Source organism: Mytilus trossulus, chromosome 14, assembly GCF_036588685.1.
Source record: "Mytilus trossulus isolate FHL-02 chromosome 14, PNRI_Mtr1.1.1.hap1, whole genome shotgun sequence".
NCBI lineage: Eukaryota > Metazoa > Mollusca > Bivalvia > Mytilida > Mytilidae > Mytilus > Mytilus trossulus.
The window spans coordinates 79,927,480-79,952,619 of NC_086386.1; the positions used below are offsets into that span (position 1 = coordinate 79,927,480).

The window sequence follows — 25,140 nt, forward strand, 5'->3', positions numbered from 1 at the left end:
TTTGTAAAATATACACATAATATGATTGTAAACTGTATGTATATATCTGCGACCCCTGTGGTTTCAATTATCAGGTTTTCTAATTACAAATGTATATATAAAAGATAGCAGCGTGAAAAACAGAAACTTACAACATGTGCATGTTTGGTTACATGTTTTGAATTTCAGATTCAATGTTTAAATCCGTTGTTAAAATTCATCACTCATCCATTATATTTTCCGGACGTTTCGGACCCCCCTTTTCTTCTCTGTGTCCGACCATAACCTCCTTGGTCCGACCATGGAAGTAATATTTAGATATAATACTTCGGCCATGGTATGACTTTGATATTCACCATTCTAAGATCATTATTGTTACCATAACTGTCAATTTGAATTTTGTGGACACATATATATGCTGATTTATTTGAAAAATCCTTCATCTGTTTTTTGTCATTTGTGATATATATTCTTTTTAGTTTGTGTTTTGATGTAATTTGATCTAACAATTTTGAAAAGCTTTGCTGTACTTCTATCTAAGAGTTTGGAAGTAATAGCTTTGATTTACTTCCATGATTTTCGACCTCTTTAGATACGAATTTTCAAGATTAGCTTTAGTTTACTTCTATTTAAGAATTTCGCCGAAGTAATAGCTATTTTTTTTTTAAGTAATGGCTATGTGAGAATTTTGAAGTTATAGCTATCTAAAAATTATGAAGTAATATCTATTTAAGAATTTTGAAGTAATAGCGTTGGTTTACTTCTATTTAGGAATTTGGAAGTAATAGCTATCTAAGAATTTAGAAATTATGCATGGATTTAATTTACTTCTATTTAAGAATTTTTAAGTAATATGTACGTATAAAAAAGAAGATATGATTACTAATGAGAAAACTCTCCACAAGAGACCAAAATGACACAGACATTAACAACTATAGGTCACCGTACAGCCTTTAACAATGAGCAAAGCCAATACCGCATAGTAGCTTGAACAGCTTTTATTACCTTTCTCTAAAATAATAGCAGCAGATTTCCACGATTGAATGTACTTCACAATTTCCCGAAAAAGAGTCAATATATATACGTATGGATAACTTTCATTTACCAATTCTTCATATTTCAGAAGTCTTCTTTTTCGCAAATCAACAGCTGGTGTGATTGTCAATGAAAAATGGACTAAATCTCATGTACATTTACCAGTGTATAATGATTACACCTACCAATACACTTATAGTTTTATCTTTGTTCGCTGCATGACTTATCATAAATGTGAATTACCACTGTGTTTGTGTATTTTGTGAAACTACGTCAGGTAAGTCATTTACTAGTCCTTTTATTATAATCAGTGGGATATTTCTTCAATTACCACCCTCTTCCCTCATTGCATTAATTTTGCACTTGCATACTTATTCCTTGAACATAGTACGACTAATTTATAACATTTATTTAGCACCAGATTCGGTTCATGCTTGTTAGATTTATTGTTGTGTCGTTTATATGTGTTTAACCGCCCGGATTACCCGAAATCACACCCGATTTAAGGTTTGGTCCGAGTTGCACAATCTTTAGTTTTTTATGTTGTGGTAAGTGTACGATTTTTTTGTCTTTTGGTCGTTTTATACGGGGCGCCGAATGGGACTCTTGTGGTTTTATACTCGAACTTCAATTTTGTACTTTTGTTCAACAAAAATGAGTTCAGTTTAACAAAATTTGTAGCATACTACAAATTTAAAATTTTGTCATACAAAATTATCTTTCAGTGGACAAAAGCCAATTTTGTCATGAACAAAATTCATTTTTGTTACACAGACTTGACTTTTGTTACCTAATTTGAAAATTGGGCGACAAAAGTTAATTTTGTATGCAAATTAGTTTAGTTTGGATTCTGTGAACTAATTTGCATACAAAATTGACTTTTGTGAGACAAAATAGTCAATTAAATTTTGTCTCACAAGAGTCAATTTTGCCTCACAAGAGTCAATTTTGTCTAACACAATTGACTTTTGTGTTTTAATTCCCATATCAGGTAACAAAAGTCAATTTTGTATGCAAATAAGTTTATATTTGAATACCTTTTTGACAAAATTGACTTTTGTCATGACAAAAATGAATTTTTTTGACAAAAATGAATTTTGTCATCACAAAATTGAAGTTCTCATAAAACAAGTCTGTATCACATAGTTTTGTACGACAAAAATGATTTTGTTATGACAGAATTGAATTTTGTACAAAACCACAAGAGTCCCATTTGGCGCCCCGTAGTTTTACGTCTCGATCGTCATTGTCATTTTGTTTTCGACTTATGTGTTTGAATGTTCATTTGGTATGTATTTTGTTTGTCTGTTTGTCTTTTTTATGTCTTAAAGTCATGGCGTTGTCAGTTTATTTTCGATTAATGAATTTGACTGTCCCGCTGGTATCTTTCGCCCCTCTGTTGTTCACTTTAACTTGAACATGTGACAGTAACAACAACTTTCCTCGTATTCTCATACGTGTTCTTTATATATAAAAGATGATATAATATTTTGTGAAATCAGCATGAAAGTTTGGCTGATAGTTTCAAGTTTATGCCAAATCAACACAAGAAACGAACACTGTAAATACTAAGAGACGAGAGCATACATGCATGTGTAACTATTACTAAATATTATATCTGCTGAAAAAAATCTTCCGTTTCATACGGCAACATTTTCTTTTGGTGAAAAATTTGTTCTAGTGTTCTTGTTATATTTTGATAATGTACTTTGTTATAATATGAGCGAACATAAATATATATTTCAGATTGATGGATGATAAAACACTTAGGATTGGCTTCATTGGAGCCGGTGGTATCCATTTTGGTAGAACTGGCTCCAAGTTGCCATGGGCTCATGCAACAAGACTAGAAAAGATTGGCAACATTAAAGTTGTGGCAATCGTAGATACAGACATAAAGCTTGCAGAAGATGTTCTCAAGGCAAAACTTTCATCAGACCAAGTAAAACACTGTTATACCGACTGCAAATGTTTCCCTCACTTCAAAGAGTTAATAGCTTTGAAACCAGATGCAGTGTTTATAGGAATCCCTCCTTTTCATAGAGGTTCACTAAAAGACGGTGTGGATATTGAACTTCAGTTTGTGAAGGCTGGAATACATGTGTTTGTGGAGAAATCTCCATCGGTAGTACCACCCGAAGAGTTTGATAACTATGTAGAGGAAGTTAGAAAAGCAAGCATTAGAAACAATGTCGTTGTATCTGTTGGATACATGTTCAGGTATGATATAATCGATTAATTAAACACAGTTGTTTGTAAAAAGGAAAAAACCCACCATAGACAAGACCATCAGACAAAACCATACATGGCTCGAAAAAGGCGATGATAAGACAGACAACTGTCTGCAAACACTACACAGATAAAAACACCTTAGCAACAAGAATTAACCTCACCCGCACTCAGATGATATTTAAGTTGCTACAGAAGGGTAGACAGATCCTACTCCACTAATGGTACCCGCCGCAATGCTCATGACAAGTATTATAAACTCAATGATCGACGTATTCGTATTCGGTAATGTTATAAACGTTAAAAAAAGACGGAATTGTGGTGACGACAATAGAATACTTCTGTGTTCATTTGTGACATAAATATTCTATAACGGTCAAGATAACTCTTGCAATTGTCGGAGTCCAAACTACTACCGAATGAATGAAACAAATCGTATATTTTCAAGAGTAGAAACGTTAGTTGTCATCTGTTTTGTTTAATCTGTTTTCATTTAGGTACCATGCTGGAATAGATAAAATGAAGGAATTAATTATTGACCATGGCGGGAAAGTGATGGCGTGTAGGTCAAAGTTTAGTCTGGCTTATTCTAGAGGTCATAAAGGTAGAGACTCCTATAACAACAAAATAACCGGAGGACCAATTGTCGAGCAGGCTACACATGTTTGCGATTTGTCTAGATTTCTAGCTGGAGATATCAATCTAAACTCAGTTCAGACTGTTATGCTGAAAGATAGCGACCCATCTGGTGCCGGACATCTTTCACATCTGCCTCATGATGGAGAAAATCATATAAAACCTGCCGATAAAGTTCCAAGAGTTACATTTAGTCAATGGAGGTTTGTAGACGGAGGAATAGGGACTCTTATGCACTCTATAGCTCTACCAGGGAGTAGACATGAAATATCAATCGAGGTTCAAATGGATGGATTACAGCTGTCTCTATTCAAACCTGTCGAAGAAGACAGTTCATTGGTCGTCCGTAGTATCAAAGCAGACGATCCAAACAGAGATACTATTTATACCTTCAACGAACAAGATTCATTCTTAAATGAGTTATCGGCCTTTATAAATGCAATCAGAACTGGAGACCAAACTGGAATTAGGAGTTCTTATGAAGATGCTGCAAAAACCTATGAATTCACTTGGAAAATAAGAAGGACTGGTGAAGCAACCAGTTGACTCTAACACTAATTCGAATAATCGGCTTCTAGTTAAACAGTTATAGTTAAAGTAGCGGAATATGATACATGATGAGTTTTATGATTTATAATATGGCAGTTAGATAGATGAAATAAACAGATTTCATTTAAATTTAGAATAATTTAATAAAAAACCAAACATTTCAATTAAGATTGTAATTTAAGGGCATACGATACAGTTACAGGGAAGGTAATGACGTTGCTAACGTAATTTGTTATTTTCGCGACGTCAAACTGTGACATATCGGGAAAAGATGCATTTTTCGACTGATTTTTATCATTCAAACTGATTTAATTTGAAAACGAGTTCATGGACCCCTATTTTTCAAAACGGCATTTTGTTTCATTTTGCAGGGAAATTATGTCACCCAAATTTTATAAAACTGTAAATAGAGGATTTTTTTTTATTTTGATAAACATGCAGTAAAAAATGACGTTTTTTCCTCAATTCATGAACATTTGATGAATATGAGTTATTTCTGCCTAAAAAATTGCATATTTTTTTTTAATATTTATAAAATACAGAAATTATCAATTATTTAACAAAAAAAATGTGTGTTTATCTTTAATAACAAAAAAGTTATGTCTTTCTTTCGAAAAAGAAATTACGGCCACAAATCTGAATTTTGAGCAAATATACAAAATTTCGACCTCATTTTACTCAAAAAGTAGCACATGAAGGTATATTTTTTTTTACATATTTGATTTAATCAGGTAAAAAATAGCCTATATGCAAATTTTCATGAACTTGTAAATACAGGATCAAAACTGTATCGTATGCCCTTAAGGGTATATCGGATATGTTCCTTACGTCGTAACTACAATCCCCTTCCCTTTCATGAATGTGACCTACCGAATTAGACTATTTTATTTACCGGATTTGTTATAACACGAGCAACACGACGGGTGCCATATGTGCATGGAGCAGGATCTGCTTACCCTTACGGAGCACATGAGATTGCCCCTAGTTTTTGGTGGGGTTCGTGTTGCTTATTCTGTAGGTTTCTATGTTTTGTCATGGGTTCTATTGTTTGTCTGTTTGTCTCTTTCATTTTTAGCCAGGCGCTGTCAGTTTATTTTCTCTTTATAAGTTTGACTGTCCCTCTCGTATATTTCGTGCCTCTTTTAAAGGTTATATATATAGGCATTTATATTTTTTCTGGCAGGTACAAGTAGGAGAAACGAAAATCAATGCAACATTGTGTGTGTTCGTGTAGGTCTCATTTCAGCAAAGTAGTGTTTGTGTTCCTTACAATTCCACAATGAAACAATAATAGTTATAGTATTGAAAGATTCAATACTGTAAACCAACTTATTTTTGCGAACGATTTATTTTTGGCGATTTTCGCGAGTAGAAAAATAACGCAAATATAATTGGTCGCGAATCTGTAAAATTTGGATCTTTCCTTATTAAACTTCATCAAGTTAATCACTAAATCGCGAAAATAAATAGCCGAGAAGTGGTCAAGAAAGGGTAAAATGCGAAATAAAATATCCGCGAAAATAAGTTATTTTACAGTATTCGTTTTGGTATCTTAACTACTTCTTGTAGGTAGTCAGAAATAAACCAAATGTAGTTTATATTTATATTTCGATATGTTGTGTTTTCTTCAAACTTGGATAATGACAAATAATAATGAAGCGCATGGGTACTGGAACACTTATAAATACCTATACAGTTTGACTACCTTAAATTTCTTTATCTCTAGTTTGAAATACAATTATCACATACATGTAACGAAAAATCCTGACATCGCAGTTATGAAAGGTAAGACCTTGTGTTGAACCTCGTCAAATAATGTAGAAAATATATCATAAATATTTAATTTTTGCTTTTTTGCTTCATTTATGGGCATTATGTTTTCTGGTCTGTGCGTCCGTTTGTTCGTCCGTCCGTTTGTCCGTCTGTCTGTCCCACTTCAGGTTAAAGTTTTCACGTTAAAGATTTTGGTCGAGGTAGTTTTTGATGAAGTTGAAGTCAAATCAACTTGAAACTTATTACACATGTTCCCGATGATATGATAATCTTTTTTTAATTTTAATGCCAAATTGGAGACTTTACCCCATTTTAACCGACAACTAAACATAGAAAAATATAGTGCGGATGGAAAAACAGTGTACTATGAACACATTCTTGTTCATCTTAATTTGCAATATCAAAACTTCGTAAGCATAACATAGGAGGCATTATACCTAAATCTTTACCCTTATTTTTAATCAATCATAATTATTCTAAGCAATGACGGAAAGGCATAACTCTTTCCATGTAATACAGATATTATAAAAAAGAAGATGTGGTATGATTGCCAATGAGACAACTGGTCCAAGGACCAAAAAACGTCAAAAACTTCAAATTGACTGAGAAAAATGCATATTTATATAAGACTTGAAGTTCCCTGAATTGTAAAATCTCTATTTTCAGGCATAGGCTCATATAAATTTGACTTTGGAATAAATACAATACATCTGATAAATAAAATGAGTGTGCAAATGCTTTAAATACTTAATATCTAATATTCAAGAGCATTCAAAAAGCAAATTTTTGCAAAATTTCTCAAGTTTTTAGGCCAAAATCTTGACAGTTGAAGATATTTAATTTATACGTCAAAAATAAACATCCAAATGTCAATACTAAAATGATCATAGTTTCTGTTATATATGACATATGGCCATGAAACTTGGCAAACTATCTCATTATAGCCTAAGCTTAGAATATGCAAAGTTTTATAAAGATTGGTCAAGTCTTTCTGTCCTATTAGGTCCAAGGACACAGTTATCGTCCGTTGGTTTTCGTTGTCTACGAATATAGTCCCTAGTGTAAACAGTGTATAACTTGCATGTTTTATTTAATACACTTTCCCAATTCATTTCATTATATTAAATGCATTAAGTAGGGGGATGTTATTACATGTCAAAAAAATTTGGGTGCTGAAACTTTATGTTAAGTAGTGAATTGGTCCAGTTCTAAAAGGTAAAATTTTATCACGTCTGAAGCTGTCAAACTGAATTTTACACCCCCTTTACACAAAATTGTCAATATTTTGAGTTAGAGCTGGTAGAAGTTTCTATAATTTTGATATTATTTGTCTCACTGGTAGTATAATACACTGTAAAAATATTTTTGAGAAAGAGCAAGTGCGATTTTTTTTATTTGAATTTATTGTCTAAAAGAAATTCAATACGAAATAACTGTGTTCTCGGGCCAACTATCCACAAAAGACCAACTGACACAGACATTAACAACCATAGGTCACCGTACGGCCTTCAACAATGAACAAAGCCCATACCGTTACCTATGTATAAATTAATCAAGATGTTGCAGAATATATATATATATTAAAAGGCCACACAGCACTACTAGAAGCTTAGGCTAATAAAATACTAAGCGAAGACGACCAACACAATGCATACTCATATCTATTTCTGAATATCATAATGAAAATACTTCAATTGTCGTTTAGGCTCTGGATCAGTGTTAGCAATTGGTGAATTCTAAAAAGGCTACCATCAGTCCTTTTTAAGAAGTATATACATTTTCAAATACGAAGCCAAAATAAAAGGAGGGTATTTTTAATTTTTAAAAATATATTATAGAATTTACATTCCTGTTATCAGCACTTGTGGTGCTTGTAGGATGTAACAATATAAAGAATATACAAGGTAAGTGATTTCATATTTTTTCATTATTCGAAGCTCCTGATTTTTTTTACTTATAAGTTTGAAGTTCTTTCTGATAATAAACCATAAGGCCTTCAACAATGAGAAAAAAATCATATCGTACAGTCGTATTTATATGAAACTTCAACATGACAAATATGGGAAAACACGGTTTGCATTATCAAGATTTCAGAATAACATGCGAATCAATAAAAATGCTGAAACTCTTACCAACCTAAGGATAATACATTTCATTTTTAAGGAAGCAGTCCATCATAAGCACATATGACTTGTTCAGTAGTTGATTGAGGCGTTGTATAGGTTAGGGCGCCGTATTTTGGTTTGGGTTCGTGTTGCTTAAGCTTGTTTTCTATGTTGTGGCTTTTTTTATGGTTTCGTGTTGCGCTTGCTCAGTATGTGGTTTTCTATGTTGTGTTTTGAGGATTGTTTTTGTCTTTTCGTCTTTTGGACATGGCGTTTCCAGATTGTCTTCTAATTTTGTATTTTCTACATAAGTTTGTCTTTGGTGGATAGTTGTACGATTGGTATTCATGTATTTTCTTTTTTTTGTCGTGAAAAAGGGCAAATTATTAATTGTGCAAACAAATTTCCAAATTAAAATTAAACCTTTAATCAACTATATCATCTGTGAAATAAAACCACTCAAAATGATATATATGAATTGTCAGAAAAAATATATACACTTTCTTATGTTAAAAAACCCCATCTACATGATTTGCTCATTGTTGAAGGCCGTACGGTGATCTACAGTGTTATTTTCTTTGTCATTTTTTCTCTTGTAGAGAATTGTCTCATTAGTAAACATACCAAATCTTCTTTTTTGTACAGAAAGAAAATTCGTAGATCAAAAATTACACACAAAGAAGATATGATGTACGTGTAGAAAATGAAAACACAGGAACTTGTAGAAAAAATTATATACATATACTTGTAGAAAAAGAAGATGGTGGCAACATGAATGGTCACTATCTGGTAGCAAGTGGCGGAAACCAGGGTGTACATTTTAACGATGACTATAAGAGCAAGGGTCATGAGTACTTTGATGTTTACTCACCAGAGATAGCAACCCATTATGGTGAGGTCTTTTGGACAGACATGGGAAATAATCCAATTCCAAAAGAAATCATCGACAGATTTGAAGGTATCTAATGTATTATATATATTACAACTTCGAGAACCCTCTGGATCTTAACAATAGAATGCCATTACTTCTTACTGTTTTTCTTTTTTGAACCAATTTTGGGGTTTCTTCTGTAAACTGAACACGGAATTGGGTTCTTCGTGACGTCTTAACTTTCAAATAGATATAGGGAGATGTGAAAAATTTTTTGAATTACGAGTGTTGGGGGAGTTGAGGGAGGATCTAGGATATTTGAAAGGAGGGTGATTTATTTTGAAAAAATAAAGAAAAAAATGAACTGTAATTTCAAATATAAAATCGAAGGAGGCATAAACTCTCTACGAACTCCTTGAATCCGCCATAGCATGAATTTGTGAAAGTGTTTCAGATTTTTTTTGTTTATACCAAAAGGTTGTTTGACATACATTTTAATAAAAAAAACAACATTAAGTACTGGTAAAAACTTATTATTGAAAACCAGACTATACATGGAACACTGAAAGATTACAATATATATACCACTTAAACATCACCGTTCTGAATGATCTAGAATTTTTTTTTTTTAATAAACTAATTGTTAAGAGTGTTATACATTGTATATTGATTGTTTTAACGATGTCCGCTTTTTTTATTTTGACTATTTGTAAGAATTTTGGAATTTCGGAATCATCTAGTTTTATTATTGTAGTACCATTATGAAAAATGCCCGCCAACCTCTACTTTATCATAAATTCAATTCATATGGTTTAAATAGTTTTTTTTAAATTTCTTATAATATATATATACTTGTCAAAGAAAAGTAGGTACCAATGTGTATGAACAATCTTGGGAGAATCATACTTTTCCGCTAAATTTTAAATGGCTCAAATATATGGAGACGTACAGACCTTTTAATATTTTTCTGCTTTTTTTGTTCAGTTATTTTTATACATTGAATCAATTTACTACAGTATTTTAAAAACCTTGTTATTTTGAAACAGAGAAGATAATATGCTTCATTAAAACAAAAATAAAGACTACACCTTATGTTAATCATTTTTGAGAGCTGTTTTATAAATACTGAGTATTGATAGTTTTCCTTGAACTTTTTTTTTTATTCAGGAAAAGTAATGGCCATCACTGGTTACGAGCAGGACCAAGTTATGGTATATCCCTTAAGTAAACCCGGACTAAATCCTCAAAACGATGTTTCTGTTCCAATCAACTGGGCGTATAACCACCACTACGTAGCATGGATGACTGGAAAATATTCCAAATTGATAAAAATCCCAAATCCGGACCCCAATGACGTCAGTGCTCATGGAGCTCCCATGAAATGGGAACCAGTAGATCTTCCATCGGCAAAGGATCGTGAAAATAAAAACGTTCCCACAAGTCAAACATTCAGCGCAGGAAACGGAGGAGAGTCGCGGAAGAGTTTCCATGGTTATCCAAATGGATTTGCTCAATTAATTGACTCTCCTGACACGTGGCACATTACTCCTATGCAGATTGATACACGTAACCGAGACTGTGGCGCTACACCACAAGACATTCACAACTGTACCGTTTTTACGCCAGGAGTTGAACCACGTCAGGCCAGATTCGGTCGTGGCATTCCGAAAGAGGGAGCCATTTATTCTGGAATACTGGAGTGTCCATGCACTAGTCGTTATGGTGGTGATCCAGCGATATACGGTTCTAGTGTAAAAACAAAATATATTCAACACCATTATTCTCTTGTAGCAGAGCCATCTTGTAAAACTTCCCCACAAAGTGCAACAGTATGTTTTGATGCAGTAGCTATGTTAGGAGTGAAAGCAACTAAGAATGTGACCTTGGCCGTCTCGTCTAGCGTAATTCCCAGTGGTTGCAGTGTTGATTCAGAGTCCGATGGAACATCAACTGTGTATTACAACAAGTTCCAAAGTACCAAACAATGCTCTACATCCAGTAAAAGAACCGGTCGAGCCAATTTTGACATTGGGGTATCTATTAAAGTTGAATTTTCTGATACCAGTACCATATCCTTAACTGGACCTGCAGACGCATGGTTTGGAGTTGGTTTCAATGCTACAAATATGGCCAATTCTCCGTACACTTTGATTGTAAACTCTACAGGGGTCTTTGAACAACAAATTGGTACGTGTGGAACCGGGGCAGAACATTGTCCAGGGAATCCATTAGAAAAAAGTATCTCTCTTTTGTCCAATTCAGTTTCCGATGGTGTGAGAACTGCCATCGTGACACGCCCATTAAAAGGTTTGACGAAAAAACATTACAGCTTTGATGCTATAAATGCACAAATCAACTTAATTTCTGCTGTCGGTTCTTCACAAGTGTTTTCTTACCACAACGCACATTCTGTCGGCATAGTTGCCTTACTAGCAGAAAAGGAGCCTAACTGCATTTGTGACGTAGGACAAACGGGGATGATTTGCGAAACCAATGGAACCAATTGTAACCATTTTGTCAAAAATTGCGTTCCACCACCTGCTGGGGAAGTCTTATCTCAAAATAATCCCTCGTGCAGTTCAATAGGGTATGCCGGGGGACTCCGATGTTGTAGCCACAAGCGTATTCTGCTGGACGCTGATCAATCTGTACGACCGGAACTCTTACGATATCACATGAAATTTCGCTTTTGGTTTCAGGAGTACAAGGTAGGCAACTCAAAAGTTTCTCATCATGATTTGACTCGTATTTACTTTCAAACCGAGGCTTGGTCCGGTGAATATGATATTCCCCCAGCATTCGCCATGCCAGGAAAACCGATACCTGGATATGCCAACTGGCCACTGAACACGCCCACTCCTGGAACTAAATGTACCGGAAACTGTCCTTCTGGGGACGATTGTGAATGTATCCATACGATAGAATTCAAATGGACCATCAGCAATTTTAGACTGATCTACGCCGGAGGTCATTGTCATGCGCCATCTTGTTTAGCTATGGAACTTTACAGAAACGACACTGGTCACGAGATGGAGCTGTTATGCAGACAAGTTCCTGTATCCGGAAAGGGAAATGTTAAAGAGAACAAATACGATGAAGCTGGATATATAGCACTGCCTCCATGTCTCTGGGGAGACGATACAGGTTTGGAGCCCTCAGTTCTGTTGCCAAGCAACACACCAATTGTTGCCATCAAACATAACATAAACACTAAAATGGGTCACTATGGTGAAATGGCATACTGGCAGATGAGAGGAATAAATTTCTAGAAATGTAATGTTTTACATAACGACCTGGCCCATTGATTTAACCATTCATGCACTAATTTTACGGTAATATGATACATTAACTATGTGACTGTATAAGCACACATGTAGCGATATTTTTTTCATATCATTAAAGCTTTATAATATATTGTTGTCTTGTGTCGTTATAACTACGCGATTATGATCTGTATAAAAATGCAATAATTGTATGAGGGTCTAGATTGGGTTAGAGATCAGTGATTGAAGTCTTTTTCTGAGACAAGTGCCTGTGGACTCGGCGAGTGAAAAGCGAGCGACTGTGTGAGATAGAGAGACAGACACAATGCGAGTGATGAGAGAGAGATATAGTGTAAATAAGAGACAGACGCAGTGCGAGTTAAAGTGAGATCCTAATGTTGATTTTTAAGAAGAATTGACAGCAATAACGATTAAATACAGCGTCCATTCCTATGTTCTCTATTTATGCATGCACTGTTTTGATGTTTACGTTGATTGGGTCTCAAATAAAGGAAAGTTTTTTCAGACAAATATTATTTTCTGTATTTCAAAAATGCAAAAAGAGTATTTGGCGTGTACTTCTTTTAGTTGAAATACTAGTTTAGATCTATTTTTATTCGCATTTTCTCTCGTTTTGAAACTGAAGAAGGAGAAAAATTTGTTGATTTCTCTATCTTTCCGAACGGATTAAGCAGTTGTATGTTTTTTCAGAGTACTAGTATTTTTTACTTTACACATGCCCTAGTGGGAATATTTATTCTCGGTCTGAACAAGTAGACAGTAGCTGCTGAAATTACACCCACACGGAAATAGACGAGCAAAACTCAAGATGGGATACCACGATATAACAGTTCGACAAAATAAACCGATCCAATTTCAGCAACCCTTCAAGCTTATTAAGGACATGCCCAATAAGGTCAATGGAGTCTTGGTAAAACTGACTGATGTACGAATTATTCAATGCTTATTGATAACAAGGATTTTGGGTTACAGTAATCTCAAGAATATCAAATGTTTACGGACTTGTGCTCCACTAGGTCGATGCTTTTACTGGTCGACTATAGTCTCCGAGGGTGTAACCAGCCCAGTAGCCGGTACTTCGGCACTGGCATGAAAGTACGTATTGTGTGTTATTAAGATTGCTGTAACAAAATTTTTGAAATTTTGAAAATTTAAAAGGAATTTACCCTTATCCGAAGCTCTTATTCCTTGCCCAGCTTTGGCTATACTTTTTGTCTTTTTTGGTTTATAGCTCTTTATGTTTTTATAAGCTTTGGATTGTCGAATATTTTGGCCTCGAGCTTCACTTGAGATGCATTGATTGTCGAAATAGAATTGTGTCTCTTTGCTTTTATTCATTGGATATTTAAAGAAATTTCAATCATTATTCCTAATGTATAAGAATTAGTACGTTGTTCCATAATTTACAGAAAATTATTGCATTTCAGACATTCTTTGCCGTTGTTGTATCAACTAGACATTCAAGCAAATTCAAATACTAACAACATTTAATGTAAGTGAGATCTGAGTAAATAAACCACAAACTAGATATAACAATATTTATAAAATAGAAAATATTCGTAACAAAATAAATATTAGACTAAGAAAGAAATTATTTGATAGTTTCATAGAAGCTGAACACATGGCATTATAATGGTTCTCTGAAGCTGTCGTCACAAAATTGGTAGTTTCCGTCTTACACTTTCCCTTTATTAGCTCGGCAGAACACGAGTTGTACGAAGATAAAGCCCTGAAAGAAGAAGAAAGGGAAAAGTAAAATCACAAAAATATGCATTAATTTTGGGCTATAAAAATATCGGCTTTGATTGTGCTTGATGAAGGTGAACCCAGATAAACACTAGCACTTTGAACGCATGAAATTTATAACGTGTTTTTTTTTTAATCCAATGTCTCGTGTAGAGAGACTGCCACACTGTTTACACGTTTTGAACCTTTGCAACAACCCTACGAGAAGTCCATAGGTGACCTGTTGCAATTTTGAAAGCTTAATTTCTGTCCGTAGATTAATAAAAAATTGTTCAGTGACAGTCAAAATTTCACCCTTTCACCCCGTTCACCCTTATTCCTAAACATACATATTGGATGCATTGTAAATTAGTTCCCGTCCTGAATATGGGTAATATATTTGCAACTAAACGTAGATGAACTAAATATTAATAATCACAAATTTTGTATCTTGGGTCTGATACTTACGAGCATGGTGTTTCTTTGTATTCTGGATCACCTCCTGAAAGGTTATAAATTGTAATGTCTATTACTTACGAGCATGGTGTTCCTTTGTATTCTGGATCACCTCCTGAAAGGTTATAAATTGTAATGTGTATTACTTACGAGCATGGTGTTCCTTTGTATTCTGGATCACCTCCTGAAAGGTTATAAATTATAATGTCTGTTACTTACGAGCATGGTGTTCCTTTGTATTCTGGATCACCTTCTGAAAGGTTATACATTATAATATCTGTTACTTACGAGCATGGTGTTTCTTTGTATTCTGGATCACCTCCTGAAAGGTTATAAATTATAATGTCTGTTACTTACGAGCATGGTGTTTCTTTGTATTCTGGATCACCTCCTGGAAAGTTATAAATTGTAATGTGTATTACATGTACTTACGAGCATGGTGTTCCTTTGTATTCTGGGTCACCTCCTGGTGTATTACTTACGAGCATGGTGTTCCTTTGTATTATGGATCACCTTATGGTGTATTACTTACGAGCATGGTGTTCCTTTGTATTCTGGATCACCTCCTGAAAGGTTATAAATTATAATGTCTGTTACTTACGAGCATGGTGTTTCTTTGTATTCTGGATCACCTCTTGGAAAGTTATAAATTGTAATGTGTATTACTTACGAGCATGGTGTTCCTTCGTATTCTGGACCACTACCTGAAAGGTTATAAACTGTAATGTGTATTACTTACGAGCATGGTGTTCCTTTGTATTCTGGGTCACCTCCTGGTGTATTACTTACGAGCATGGTGTTCCTTTGTATTCTGGATCACCTCCTGACAATGTATAAATTATAATGTCTGTTACTTACGAGCATGGTGTTTCTTTGTATTATGGATCACCTCCTGAAAGGTTATAAATTGTAATGTGTATTACTTACGAGCATGTTGTTCCTTTGTATTCTGGACCACTACCTGAAAGGTTATAAATTGCAATGTCTGTTACTTACGAGCATGGTGTTCCTTTGTATTCTGGGTCACCTCCTGAAAGGTTATAAATTGTAATGTCTATTACTTACGAGCATGGTGTTCCTTTGTATTCTGGGTCACCTCCTGAAAGGTTATAAATTGTAATGTGTATTGCTTACGAGCATGTTGTTCCTTTGAATTCTGGGTCACCTCCTGAAAGGTTATAAATTGTAATGTCTGTTACTTACGAGCATGGTGTTCCTTTGTATTCTGAGTCACCTCCTGACACGTGCAAATCACTGATCATTGCAACAGTGCATTGATGTAAACCAACTGCTACTCCTTTCTGGATAAAACATTCAACTGCTAATACCATTTCTGCAAAGTGAGACTGACATTTATCGGCCTATACAATAAATGCATTTCTTTAAAGTCCAAAGGACGATTTACATCTGTATTTTCTACTTTAATTGAGTGTTTATTGTTTGGTGCTATTCTATCGTATTTGTTTTTCCTTTATAGTTTTTTACGTATAAAATACCGTTAGTTTTTCTCGTTATCATTTTGCTTTATACTCGGTGTGGGTTATGCTCATTGTTGAAGGCCGAATGATAACCTATATATCTGTGAGATACATTGGAATTTTACCACATCTTCTTATTTTTATATTTATCTTTCAGACATAATAAATCTGTGTTAATTTACCTTCTATTTCTAAACACGTTTCTATAAACTGCTCATTGTTGAAGGCCGAATGGTGACCTATATATTTGGAGTGCTATCTCATTGAGTTATACCACGTCTTCTTATTTTCATATTAATACATTCTTTTAGACATAATAAATCTGTGAATACCTTCTTTTTCTGAACACATTTCTATAAACTGCTTCCTAAGAGTGTGCTGGGACGGTACGAATTGTACAAAGTTCTGTAGAGCTGAACAACCGGCCATGTATTCTGGTTTGTAACACTTCACTAGGTCCTCAATATCTCTGTCAATAAAAAAAATACATCCTTAAAAACTATCAGTAATTATATAAGGTATGGATGTATTATAATAATTATTTGTAGAATTCGTATTGTAGATGTTAATGTTGTAGCATGTTGGTCTGCAGCGTTGGTTGTTCTTCGTAGACCCATGCTCTCAACAGAAGAATGCCTCTGTGAGAGTTGGTACTTTGTTGTTACATGCTGGGAGAAACTAGCTTTGAATCATTACCTTTCTTATTTAAATAAAATTTAATAAAGATTTGTAACGTCAGCTATGTCCAATATGTATGTCAAATATCTGTCACAATAGATGGATTGGGACCGGGTGGGGTCCTTTTTTTGTCTAAAAGTAATAACTTTTTTAAAATCATTTGATAACTGTTTTCTGGACATCAGTATACTTTTATCCAGTTCTTTAGATTTCGCCAATTGTTTATGTTTAAGCAACCCTAAAAAAAGTATTCTCTATTCTTTACTTTTTTTATCATTATTCAAAATTATCCGCTGTTCAAAAGTCATAAGTCGATTGAGAGAAAACTAAACCAGGATACAAACTAAAACAGAGTGAAACACATCCGGCCACTATAAGAGAAAAACAACGGAACATCAACAAACACTGAAGTGTTATAAAAACAGACGCCAACGTACATGTACATAGAATCGGAATATTTGATAACATAGTTCTGCCTTATTCCAGACTTGGTGCAACACATTTAATGAAATATTAGTAGGTTTTAGCAAACCACATCAATTCATTTTATGTTCAATAAAAGGTTTTAGAAGTGGACAAAACTAGCTATCAACTCTCGTTATTGAATTTCATTAATAATGAAAACAAACTAGCCGTCACATTTATTTTTATAAAACTTTTTTCAAGGGTTTATTCAACGTGTATATATACGTGCACTTTCTGTGCTTGAAGTTCCTATTCCTACCGAATGTGACTGTGTATTTATTTATCCCGTAGAGCCACATGGATTATGAGTCTTCCATAGAATTATAGAGAAAACAATTAAGTAATCAATGTAGTTCAAGTCAAATGAGTTAATATAAAAAAACTTAAATACGAACTTTACATTTTTTCATACCATTTATAATAGCTCTTAATTCATAAACGTTTATGAGACGTAAAGCACTTGGTCTAATATTTCAAAATTTGAGTTGCGGGGGAGTTGCGGTCAATGAGTGTAGAATATCACTGATATATATAAAAAAAAAGTTAAAAAAAAATCGTATTCATGCATAGTCGATCATAGTCCGGAATTTTGTGATTTATCATAACAATGTATGCAATAAAATGGAGTATAGCTTAAATGTCTGATTTTAAATCTAATCGTTGGAGTAAATTATAAGAAAAACAATTTCAAAATTCAAATCATCGACAAAAAAAACCTAACACATTTTTCTAATGGCTTTAGCTGATTGGGGGAGACACCATCATGGTTTAAATTGGATTATCGTCAGTTGTTCAGATAAATCTAAATAAAAAGTTGACTTGATAACGTTAGAAAATTATTACTGTTGTTTGTTTTGCTTAAATAATCAAAGGTTACTTCAACAGATGTGTGATTGCTAATGAGACCAAAAAAAAATAGTATGTTAAAACCATAAGGTATTCCCAGCTGTAAAGGGCCGACATGAGAAAATGTGAAACAAATATGAGAAAGTTTAGAACAGTTAACAAAAATTATCATTGTTTTTACATATATTTCTTAAACAACAATATATGTCCTGTAGGCTTTATTTAACTGGTCTTTATATTATTTGGTCTTCAAACTCTACATTACCGTAGTTAAGGTATATTTAAACTCTTGTTTCGAATATTAGGTCGACACAAACTTCAGACACCACAAGGTAAATATAAAATACCAACCTACAAACGACGGTATAAAATTTTTCCAAATTTTCTTTGTTAAATTTCTTAAGGTCTATTACAGCTTCTTTGATATGAGCTCCTAAATTGCTCATGCAGTTCGTTAGTCCATCACAGTCCGTGGACCTTGTCACAGATAAAAAAGCAACTAACAGGATAACTGAAACGAAAAAAAAATATACGCCATTGGTCATTATTCGGGGAACTTGTAGGTTGATGATGAGTCCAGTGGAAAATTATAATATTAAGCATATTCAGGACGAGACCATGGTATTCATAGTTTCATAGTTTATTAATGAAAACTCAGCCGAGCCGCAGAAGACTGCGTACCAGGAGCATATCATACACAATATTAATTACAACATAGTTCATAATACAAACAGAATACATTTTTATATTATACATCTTCAGAAATAAGTTTGTGTTTATTATTACAGGTTTAAATTAGACAAGCAACTTTTTTACCTTTTGAATAAAAATTGACAGCTTAGACAGCTCATTACTATTACTATATTTAAGCATGCCAAGTATATTATTTTCATTCGGATTTTTTAAAAATAATATGGAGGTATGAACTTCCCTCTTAAATCATTAACTTCACAATTGGTACATTTACATATAGTGGTATACATCCCCAAGACCAGCGTTACAAAGAAGACAAATTTTCTCATTTCGTGGTACATTTCTCCATCTTTCTGTTTCGATGGGAACTTTGTGTTACATACCCTTAATTTACATATGTTTACTCTATGACCCGCCTTAATTTTAACAGATATTGGAAGTGTATATAACTACATGGACTGGATTTACAGCCCTTGCATTGTCGGCTCAGTGCATGAAGGCGTTTAGTTAACATTTAAATGTTTTTGTTGTTGTCACGCTGGAACAAGGCGACTTGTTTGGTTTTGGTGGATTTATTTTGGTTTTTACTGTTGTTATTTGGTTGCAGTCTTCTTTCTTCACAACGGACAAGATCATGTTGACTAGTTATGTTTATGAACCTTGCTTTGTTTTATACCGACACGCTGAACCAGAATTTCAACATACTAGTTAATTCACATTGTTACAGTAATCAGGAAGATACGCATGTTACCCTAGCCTTCACATTAATACGACACGCAACGGCCAGTCTTTGATATTACTCCAGAATTCAGCGTGCTATGCGCATTTAATCAGACGCGGAATGACCAGTCTTTGATATAACTCCAGAATGCCGCGTGCTATGCGCATTAACAGCAAATACACAATTGTAAAGTTTTTGTTTTGGGTCGATTAGAACTGTACTTTGTGTCTTTTTTAAAATTTTGAGGGTGGAGGGATGGATAAGTATTGTACCCCTTCCGCTTTATTTTTTCTTTTGCTGTACTGTCACACCACAATGTTCATGTCTTAAGCCAGAAGCCTGTTGTTTAGGGGTTATCGTTGGTTTGTGCATGTCATGTTTGTTTGTCGTAAACTGTTTTGTATTTAATTAAGCATTTAGATTTTTCAAAATTGTATATCATATTTTTCATGGCGGGACATTTTTATAGTCTACTCTACGGTATTTTTTGTTTATCTCACTATGATAGCCTACAAGTGCACGCTTACATCTAATTCGTTTGAACTTAGGTGGATATAGTTGTCTCATTAGCAATCGAACCACATCTCCTTATTTTTATATACACAGCGTTGAACATGACATTTTGTGTCAAATCTCTATATATAGCATTAAACATGTTCAACTTATTTGTTTGCAAATGGTGTTGGTTATAGTACAAACTGAATTAAATATAATATATAACAGGTAAAAGAAGTGAAATTAGTTTAACCATATCTGTTTATAGTGGAATGGAAAACAAGTTATTGCAACTTATATCAACCCCTTTTCCCTCAAGTTGCGTGTGCGAGTGCTGGCTTGAAGCGGCATTAGCTTACTTGTTTTTCGAATCTACAAACTTAGGTGTCTGTTACGGGCTAGAGGTTTGGCTTTCTCTTAACAGGGGTCAGCCATTTATCGTCATCTTCCGACGGACTATCATCGTAATTAGCTAATGAGAACACAGATAAACCCTGCCTAATATACATTGTAATTACCACAGATAAGGAGTATAAAAAAGGAAATGAGATGGGAAACAAGTCTATAAGATAATCACCACCCGCCACTGCTCGCCAAAAAATCCAAACCTCAACCTCCACAACCGAAAAAACTACAGGACATAGAAAACACAACAGAAGTTATAAAAGATATCTACAATAAGGGTTAACCTGTGATTACGAGTACTTAACTTTATGCATTTTACATGCGAAATTTAAATAATTATGTGTGCATGTTAAATATCCTATTTAAATAATGATGTGTGCATGTTAAATATCCTATTTAAATGATGATGTGTGCATGTTAAATATCCTATTTAAATGATGATGTGTGTATGTTAAATATCCTATTTAAATAATGATATGTGGATGTTAAATATCCTATTTGAATAATCCCACAAACCACTTTTTAATATAATTCCACAAAACACATCGCTACTAATCATATTATGACGTTAAAGATTTATTACTTTAATTCATTCAATTCTTTAACAAAGAAATTTTGTCCCATTTTTAGTGAGGATTAATGTGTCTACTCTCATGCAGTAAAAACCTTGTAACACATTCAAAAATTCTAAGTTGGACACGATTCCTTAATTATTTGCATTTAAAAAAAATAATGAGATCAGATACGAAGTGGGGATTTGTATGTTGTAATGTACCAATATTGTTTCAGGGTAGGGCGAAAGTTTGTATCTATTAAAACGTTAAACCCGCTGCATTTGTTTGCACTTGTTCAATGGCAGGAACCGATGTTCGGTTGTTGTCGTTTGTTGATGTGGTTCATAAGTGTTTCTCGTTTCTTATTTGTTTTAAAGAGATTAATAGACCGTTGGTTTTTTCTGTTTGAATAGTTTTACACTTGTCATTTTTGGGGCCCTTTATAGCTGGCTGTTCGGAGCGAGACAAGGCTCCGTGTTGAAGGCCATTTCTTGACCAATAATGATTTACTTTTACAAATTGTGACTTGAATAGAGTTGTCTCATTCACACTCAAACCACATCTCCTTTTATGTGGTTTGAGTGCCAATAAGACAACTTTCCATTCAAGTCACAATTTGTAAAAGTAACTGATTATACCCGGTAGGTCAAGACTTCGCAAACGTTAAAAGGTCGAGGCACTTTTTATATCAGAGGTATCGGATTTAACGTCCCCATTCCGACCAACGAGTGTTTATACATCCAACGCAGCTAAAAGGACGCTACACTTCTGCAATAATTTGACTGTTGGTTGGAAGAAGACCAAACGTTAAGGATGACCAAATTCATTTAGCCCAGTTGCAATAGGATAAGAAATTATAAGTGGTAGGTGTTTGTATATTTAAACACTCTCAGCAGAGATATTCATAGCTAAAAGTTATAACCTTACTTAACAACGACATATAAAATATTAAACAATTAATTTTAATGTACATTTTACCAGGTTAATTATCGCAGTAAATAACGGAAATTTAAACTAATATGATGCACGATTGGTGATTTGATTCATTTGAAAAAGGAAGAGTCAAGTAGGTCGAGGAAAAACATCTGTTTGAGAAGAAAAAAGACACAACACTTATCTTATAATTTTGACTTTAACTATAAAAGAAGATTTGAGCTATAATTGATATATAGCATATCAATGCAGTTGCGAATATCAGGGGCGGATTTAGGCGGGGGCGTGGCGGGCGTGCGCACCCCCCCCCTAAAATTTGCAAAGCATGGGTTGACTTCAACATATTTAAGAATAAGAAAAGACCATTCAATCTTTTTAACATTCAAAGTATTATGAGTATATAAAACAGTCAGTTTAACAGAATCAACGTGATTACTAATCAAATGTCCGTCGACGCTTTATTAAAGTTCTATAAATAATTTCAAAGGAAGGTGTCAAACGCGGAGCTGCGTTTGATGACAAATATAATAGGTTTTAAGCAGTCAAAGCAAAAACAAATGTTACATTGTATTTGCGGTTTTTATAATCAATTTGTTTGATAATCGAAGTTCCAAAACATCCCTTACACACTTTCACAATTTCATCATGACACGGTCAAAAAAACAGTCGGCAGGTGAGATTCTTTTATACTATCTGTAATGAAAGATAGAAAAACTGTTTCAAGCGAAAGGTTAGTGTATTAATTTGTATCTCTGTGTCTATATTTATTTCTCACTTGCAACCTAAATATTAAGCCGAATTATATACCGCATTACTGTATGCTTGAGATCCTAAGAAAATAAATATAAATGCATCTTTTTCTGATGTCAGATGTTTGTGGCACGACCTCCGATAGTCAAAAAAGTGAAAAACAGATAGTATGAAAGGACAATTAAAAATTGCTGGTAAAAGTAGAAATTTTCGTTTGAAAAATATTTTGGTCAGGTGAGCAATTGTGATCTGTCTCGTCTCGCTTTACGTCCGTCTGTCCACCGGTCTATCTGTAGAATGTTGTCATGTGCGGACTATGGCGGTTTCAGCTTACAACTTTAACATTTTACCACATTATACTTCGAGATATCTACATTTCACCCCTTTAGAAAAAATTTAAATATTTTTACCAAAAAAACCTCCAAAAATTTTTCGCCTCGCTCTTCTCGGCGATTTATAAAAATTTGCGCCCCCCCTAACTAGTAATCCTGGATCCGCCCCTGAATATATACAAAAATACATAGTGTCTTGGTAGTTTACGTTAAGTTTTTCTGCTTTTACTAAAAACGGCCTTTGTTTTTCTTTTAATATGCTTTTATCAATTAACATACAGTGACATTTGTTGAGGGGTGGACAGGGGCTAGGAAACATGGAAATGAGGACCACGGAAACTTCTGTCAGGAACATGGAAATCATTGACCCCTTGATCAGCCCCACATAGATATCCGTAAATCACTTATACATTTTTTTGGTAAATGTAATGACTATAAATGAACAAAATGTTTTATGATTAAACGTGTAAGAATCTAACAAATGAAGAACGGCATCAAAACAAGCTAAACAAACGCACTACTTATAGACATCAGACTTAAAATTGTGTGCACCAAAGAGGCATTTCATCTATTACAGTCTCATCATTGACGCTCGATTCCAAAATCAAAAAAGGCCATAGCAATGTACGAAGTTAAAGAGCAATTATGACCCAAAATCCGAAAGATTTTGCCTACTACGATAAAATTGACTCTTTAAACACATCAGACTTAAAATTGTGTACGCCTCAGTGGCATTTAGTCACCAAATGACTTACCATTGATGCTCGATTCAAAACTGAAAAGACCACAGCAAATATGAAGATGAAGAACATCGTGCACCTAAATTCCGAAAAGTGTAGCCAAATACAATAGATTTTACTCACCTATATTTGTGCTGAAAAACTGCATTCTGAAAGACGTACTTTTGTCAAATGAAAATAATGAAAACTTAAGTAAGTTAATATCACGAATAGTTTGACATGATATGTAAATAGTCTTTGTTTATTTCTTATGTAAATTATATGCTAATTGTTTCACGCCGCCATGCAAAATTAAAATTTTAAAACAAGGTTATTAATCAGCATGGTTATAATGACACAAATGATTGTACATTATATGTTACCTTTGTACTAAAAGCTGTTCTATAAAATGTTTACATCTTTTAAAATGAATACTGATTTTGTCATTTTAGACAAACATGCGATTTAAATTTTTGCGGTATTGAGAAAAATCCGGTTCAATTCAGATAAAAAATTCGAAATACGAGTTTAGATAAATCCGTTTATAACCTTGTCGCACTTTTCGCAATAATAAAATCATCGCAAAAATTTCTGAATTTACAGTATCAGTTAAAGTGATTTATAACAATATAATTTTTGTTCTCAAACTATTAAAAGTCTAGAATAATTAATTATCATGGTACGAGCATGAAAAAACGTAGCTTCGTTTTGTGTGTATTATATTCTAGACGCCATCTAATTAATTATCGAGTTGACCTCTAAAGTCATCCGATGACCATGTAAGCGGTGTAAACATACATATACATAGAAATAGATTAAGCAAACTCGTGTTGTTGGAATATTCTAGGTCTATTTGATTTCATATTATAAATGAAAAATAAATGTTTATCATCGTTTTTACCTGTATAAAAATGATGTTTTTGCAGATCGAATCAGGCAATCAAATGATTTACCTTTGTTTTACTTTCAATGTTAGCAAGTTCTTTTCCTTTACAATATTTACACATACAATTCACGGGTTTATCCATCTCAAGCTAAGGGATTAAAGTTCACATGAATACGGATTCAATGAGGTCGGCTTATTCATATTCAAAATTCTTTAGGTTATTTGACAAAATTGAACCATACTAGCTTCTAAAAGCAAATTATTATTTCACTATTTACTTTTCATTAATGATTTACCAAAACATTTTTATATATGTCGTAGGTATTGACACTTTCATATGCGAATTTCACACAAATGAGAGGTAAAACTACCTAACAAACCATGTTTAATCCAACATTTTCTTGATACGGAAATGCCTGAACCAAGTCAAGAATATGAAAGTTGTTTTCCATTCGTTTGATGAGTCCTCCCATTTATTTGTATTGTAATCCTGTCATTTAATTCTGTCATTTTAATGTAGTATTTAACATTGCCATAACATCG

At 33.7% G+C, this 25,140-nt stretch overlaps 3 protein-coding genes across 3 annotated transcripts; 2 read left to right on the plus strand and 1 right to left on the minus strand.

The window, feature by feature from the left end:
- Positions 1 to 1,214: 1,214 nt before the first annotated feature.
- Positions 1,215 to 4,516, plus strand: LOC134696263 (uncharacterized). The gene is made up of 3 exons (XM_063557959.1): positions 1,215 to 1,291; positions 2,761 to 3,234; positions 3,741 to 4,516. The coding sequence occupies exons 2-3, from the start codon at positions 2,765 to 2,767 to the stop codon at positions 4,423 to 4,425; spliced, it is 1,155 nt and encodes a 384-aa protein (XP_063414029.1). The 5' UTR covers positions 1,215 to 1,291; positions 2,761 to 2,764; the 3' UTR covers positions 4,426 to 4,516.
- Positions 4,517 to 6,070: 1,554 nt separating this feature from the next.
- On the plus strand, positions 6,071 to 12,591 carry LOC134696170 (uncharacterized). Its single transcript, XM_063557830.1, has 4 exons — positions 6,071 to 6,213; positions 8,040 to 8,105; positions 9,058 to 9,264; positions 10,345 to 12,591. The coding sequence occupies exons 1-4, from the start codon at positions 6,207 to 6,209 to the stop codon at positions 12,444 to 12,446; spliced, it is 2,382 nt and encodes a 793-aa protein (XP_063413900.1). The 5' UTR covers positions 6,071 to 6,206; the 3' UTR covers positions 12,447 to 12,591.
- Positions 12,592 to 13,986: 1,395 nt separating this feature from the next.
- LOC134697312 (uncharacterized) lies at positions 13,987 to 23,960 on the minus strand. Its single transcript, XM_063559505.1, has 5 exons — positions 23,856 to 23,960; positions 18,461 to 18,620; positions 16,453 to 16,589; positions 15,846 to 15,975; positions 13,987 to 14,190 (listed from the first exon to the last, which is right to left on the minus strand). Exons 1-5 carry the CDS (start codon positions 23,878 to 23,880, stop codon positions 14,001 to 14,003), a joined length of 642 nt encoding a protein of 213 aa, XP_063415575.1. The 5' UTR covers positions 23,881 to 23,960; the 3' UTR covers positions 13,987 to 14,000.
- Positions 23,961 to 25,140: the final 1,180 nt, after the last annotated feature.

Coding starts and splice junctions, on each gene's coding strand:
- LOC134696263 (XM_063557959.1), top strand. CDS start 2,765: ATGGATGATAAAACACTTAGGATTGGCTTCATTGGAGCCGGTGGTATC. Junction 3,235..3,740: donor TCTGTTGGATACATGTTCAG/GTATGATATAAT, acceptor GTTTTCATTTAG/GTACCATGCTGGAATAGATA.
- LOC134696170 (XM_063557830.1), top strand. Junction 8,106..9,057: donor CAATATAAAGAATATACAAG/GTAAGTGATTTC, acceptor ATATACTTGTAG/AAAAAGAAGATGGTGGCAAC. Junction 9,265..10,344: donor AATCATCGACAGATTTGAAG/GTATCTAATGTA, acceptor TTTTTTATTCAG/GAAAAGTAATGGCCATCACT.
- LOC134697312 (XM_063559505.1), bottom strand. CDS start 23,880: ATGCAGTTTTTCAGCACAAATATAG. Junction 16,590..18,460: donor TTTTATACCGTCGTTTGTAG/GTTGGTATTTTA, acceptor TTTTATTGACAG/AGATATTGAGGACCTAGTGA. Junction 14,191..15,845: donor TACAAAGGAACACCATGCTC/GTAAGTAACAGA, acceptor TTCTTCTTTCAG/GGCTTTATCTTCGTACAACT.